General features: G+C 35.1%; 1 protein-coding gene across 1 annotated transcript; it reads right to left on the bottom strand.

The window, feature by feature from the left end:
• Positions 1–2,077: 2,077 nt before the first annotated feature.
• Positions 2,078–3,055, bottom strand: LOC25491584 (F-box protein At3g58530). The gene has a single exon (XM_013599554.2). The coding sequence runs from the start codon at positions 3,053–3,055 to the stop codon at positions 2,078–2,080; it is 978 nt and encodes a 325-aa protein (XP_013455008.2).
• Positions 3,056–4,402: the final 1,347 nt, after the last annotated feature.

Genomic DNA, 4,402 nt, shown 5'->3' with positions numbered 1-4,402 from the left:
GTATCCTTGATTTCTCCCCAAAAGTTTACCACTAAAGAATCTTTCCATGAGGTGCACATACCTTAAAAAACATTCGTTTCAAGATTTTTTTTTGCCAAGATTACCGTTTTCATGTTCAATTCGAACATTATTATTGGCAATCAATTAAGGACATGGTTTCTTTGCAGTAGTTGTTGATTGTCGTCTTGCGCAAAGAAGACAAAATCAGAGCTCATGGTGATACCATGATATTTTTCAACGCTTTGAAAGTATGATAAATCCCTTTCCTTTGTTAATCAGACCGGTGGCCAACTAGAAAACTGAAGTTGAACACAAAAGCTTACATACATATAGCTTATCCAACATCATTTCCTATTAAAGTTTGAAAAAAATTTCAACCAAAAAAAAAATTGAAGAATTCAAACACAATTTTGGCCCGATGGAAACAACATTATTCATCCTAGAACTTTTTATATGTGGCGCACTATGGGAAAAATCATTTAATTTCATTAATTTTGTTTGACGAAAGTTGTATTACCCTATTTTTAACACAAGCGGTTGTTTCCTGAATTTGAACTCATGACTTTTCAGTCACATGACAACAACTTTATTTTGCGCTTAACGGTCCCCTCTCTTTGTAACTAGACACTAACTCCTAATAACCTTAAGGGCCCCCTCTCTTTGTAACAAGAGATTTAAAAAAGATAAGGTTAGCCAAGCATTATTGAAACTAGACATTATAAAGGGTAGAAACTAGAAAGTTTATTTCAAAACAAAAGTGAACTAAAATAAACTTTATTTCCTTCTTCTATTTAACTTCTTATACATTGTTAACAGTATTGCTCTCGAATAGATAATAAATCCAAACATAATGTATCTCAATGTGCATTCATGACTTATATTGTTGATAGTTGAGATCGGTAAGAGGAAATTGCAGAATAAAGGGGGGAAAATAACACAAATAAGGCTTTTGAATTAAAATGGATAGCTCAGTATGAGCGAATCATAGCGCATCTCTCAAAAAGAAACTGTCAAAGTAATCATTGGACAAACTAATCAATAAATTTAAAAACTAACCAAACACATAATGGTAATCCAAGATTAATCAGATCTAAAAACTTATTGATTCAAATGTATGTGAATTAGTATGTTCCCCCTAAACATAGAGCTTTCTCATAAATTTTAGTAAGCTCCACGAGTTTTCCTGAACTCTCGAGTTTGACAACCTTGATAATAATGAAATGAAACTTTCAGTCACAAATCTTGTATCCCAACTGCAGCCTTCCTCTCTGCAAACCCTGACAAAGATGACAACATCAATTACCGACATGTAACAATATCAATTACCAATTTTTACATATGTTTGGATTCATTAGCTCTATGCAAATCTAAATAAATAATCACTTCCTACTTGAGTCCTATAGAGATGATAATGAGAAATCTTCAAAAACTAAAAGTGAATGATAAAAAGAGGAATAATTGGTATTACTATGCAAGAACTTGCAACACAGCTAACCCAGTGATTTGACCAAATACAGAGAGATTTTTAGAGTAAAGGAACAATTCTTTAGCATAAATTATATTCTTTTTTTAATCAAGAATCAAGTCTCCACAAGAAGAATCAACAAGCAACAACAAAGAATAACAAAAATAATGAAACAAAGAACATCTAATCACTCCAACCACCAAATTTCCAAACAAATATCCATAACATTAACAACATCAGGAATGCGTTTTCCATCCTTTACTACCAAACACAGCTGCTAAATCCTGATGAAAACTGGACACAAAACCTCACAACTCCAAGCACAGCCCGTTTAGTTATTAATACACCAATAAGGACAGAAAACCAACACCATGAGTCGAGCTTGATTAGACTCAAAATAGCTAAAAAAACATGCTTAACAACATTACACAGAAAAAATTTCATCTGGTTTATAAGAGACCCTTCACCAGCTCTGGATTAGACCAAATTAAAATTAATTATGACACAAGAATCTTATCCATGTAGTATATTTCAAGTCAAGGCAATAAAAATCAATACAATGTAAAACTGCATATAACACCCTATTGCTAGCATTGCACAATACCTTAAGGCTTAAGCAATAATCATGCATAAACTGAAATATTCCCACTTTTTGTCAGTGAACGAATAGCAAGGAGGAGCAATTATCTTTCTCAATGATGGCCTTGAAGAAACCATTGAGGCAACAATATCACCTTGCACTCCACGGCAGTTCTTCAAATTGATCTCTCTCAGTTGCTTGCAGTTTTCTACCACGTGCTTCAATCCCTTCTCGGTGACCTCAAAACAACTTTCCAGTAATAGTTGCAAAAGTCCACAACAACTCTTTGATATCACACGAAGTCCTTTGTCATCAACTCTTGTATGTGACAAGTTCAAGACCTCCAATTCGAGAACTTCAAAGTTCATGTTGCGTAGCTTCACTCTTGGACAGTAGGATAAGTTCAAATGTCTAATCTTACAACATCTCCGTAAAACTTGACAAACCCCTTCTTCATACATGTTATGGGAAGAGCTCAAATCAAGCAGCTCCAAATTGGGGAATGAGGATGCAAATGCTTCCATGTTTTCATTTGTTAACCAACGATTGGAAACCAAACTCAGAGACTTTAATTGAGGGTTTAATACAAAATTCACACGATTAGGATTCCGTACAATTTGTACCCTCCCACATTGGTATTCCACTTTGATCGCATTAAGGGAAGGACAATTCCTAATGAATTCAAACAACACTGCATGTTCATACACTTCATAGTATCTGGTAAAGGATAAAGACCTCAATGTTGGTCTCTCAATTAAAGCAGAAGACATGCCTGCTTGGGTTAATTGAGGACATCTAAACACGATGGCATCTTCGAGAAGCTTGCAATTCTTAAACAAATGGAAAAGCAATTCATCATTGATGTATTCATGACCAGAGAGATTAACCCTACGGAGTTTGAAAAGTGCTGATGAAAGAGCCTCTACTCCACCAACAATGTTTGTCAACCTTCCACGTTGACTAAGGTCGAGTTCTTCGAGCAAAGGGAAACAATCCGCGATGAGGAACATGTCAGTGCTAGTGACAGAATAAATGTGGAACATGTGAGAGAGGTCAAAGTTGTAATATTTTGAGAAAGAGCTTGCAACCCACGTGCTGGAATGATGGATTTATTCGAGATATTAAGTGATGTGAGTTTCAATGGAAAACGAGAGATTTCGAGGAGAAGCGCGTGGAGTTCAAATTGGAAGCTAGGGATATCAGTAGTGTAGCAACGGAAGAGGTTTAGGGAGGTGAGATTGGGAAACCTTTGAAATAGGCGAGCGTAAGGGAGTGTTGCAGGATAGATAGTGAGAGAGAATTGGAAATTGTTGGTAATGGAGAGGAGCTGTTTCGATATGCAGGATAGAGATTTCAAATAGCGGTTGTATTCTCTGTCGTCGCAGCCGTCGGTGACCAGTTTGAAGATAAGTATCCAGCAATCATCAGGTAAATATAATGATTCTTCTGAAGAAGCCATTGTTGTTTTGTGGAAGAAATAACAACGATTGGTTTGAAAAATTGAGATATATAAAGCGTTTTCTGAAAATTGGAGATTTTAGGGTTTTGTCAAAGAAGGAAGACGCAAACAAACTCGTCTCATTCTTTTCAGACTTATTTATTCAATTAAAAAAACACTAATTCAAAGTTGGACTTGATTAAAAAGAAATAAATAAAATTGCTCTTTTCACTTCCAAAATGTCTCCTTAACACCCCTGAAATTCTCAAAATGCTCCATCGCTAAATATCTCCAACGGTAGTTAACTGGGCAGCACACTTCATTTACCAACTTTCGAGTTGAAGTTGCTTATGGTTGAAGATTCCTTTGATGTCAAACCAAATATTGTTGGCTCTTCCATTGATGTGAAATCTTTTATTGAAGCTTTCGTTTATGAGAAATATTTCGGTGTTTTCAAGTTTCATGACAATGAAGTAAACACTGCATCATTATGTTGAACTAAGATGGGTTTTAGAACAATATCTCTAAGGTTTTGATCATAACAAAATTTAGAAGAAAAATTGGATGCTTTAAAATTTGTTGAAGTGTGCAGTACCATAAAATTAAAATTTGGCTCTAAGGTCAACATTCTTGCTTTGAAACACATTGCTCTGAAGGAAGAAGAACAAAGCTGATCTTCAAGAGAAGCTCTGATGACAAAACTCTGATTTGAAGATGGTCAACAAAAAGTCAAAGCTTTGAAAGAGAACTCATCGAGCTATGAAGACGAAGCTCTGATCTAAATGATCAAGTCAATGGTCAATCATCTAACGAACATTTGACTAGTTTTGTAATCTTCTGAAGAAACATCATTGTCCATGTCAATTAGTACGTTTTGTCATTGCTGAATTAAAAGAAGACATGTTGCAGAAACAGACAA

Source organism: Medicago truncatula, chromosome 4 (assembly GCF_003473485.1).
Source record: "Medicago truncatula cultivar Jemalong A17 chromosome 4, MtrunA17r5.0-ANR, whole genome shotgun sequence".
NCBI classification, from domain to species: domain Eukaryota; kingdom Viridiplantae; phylum Streptophyta; class Magnoliopsida; order Fabales; family Fabaceae; genus Medicago; species Medicago truncatula.
This window is presented reverse-complemented; position numbering and strand designations above follow the sequence as displayed.

Excerpts from the sequence above, each read along its gene's own strand:
- LOC25491584 (XM_013599554.2), bottom strand. The coding sequence starts at position 3,055 with ATGTTCCTCATCGCGGATTGTTTCCCTTTGCTCGAAGAACTCGACCTT.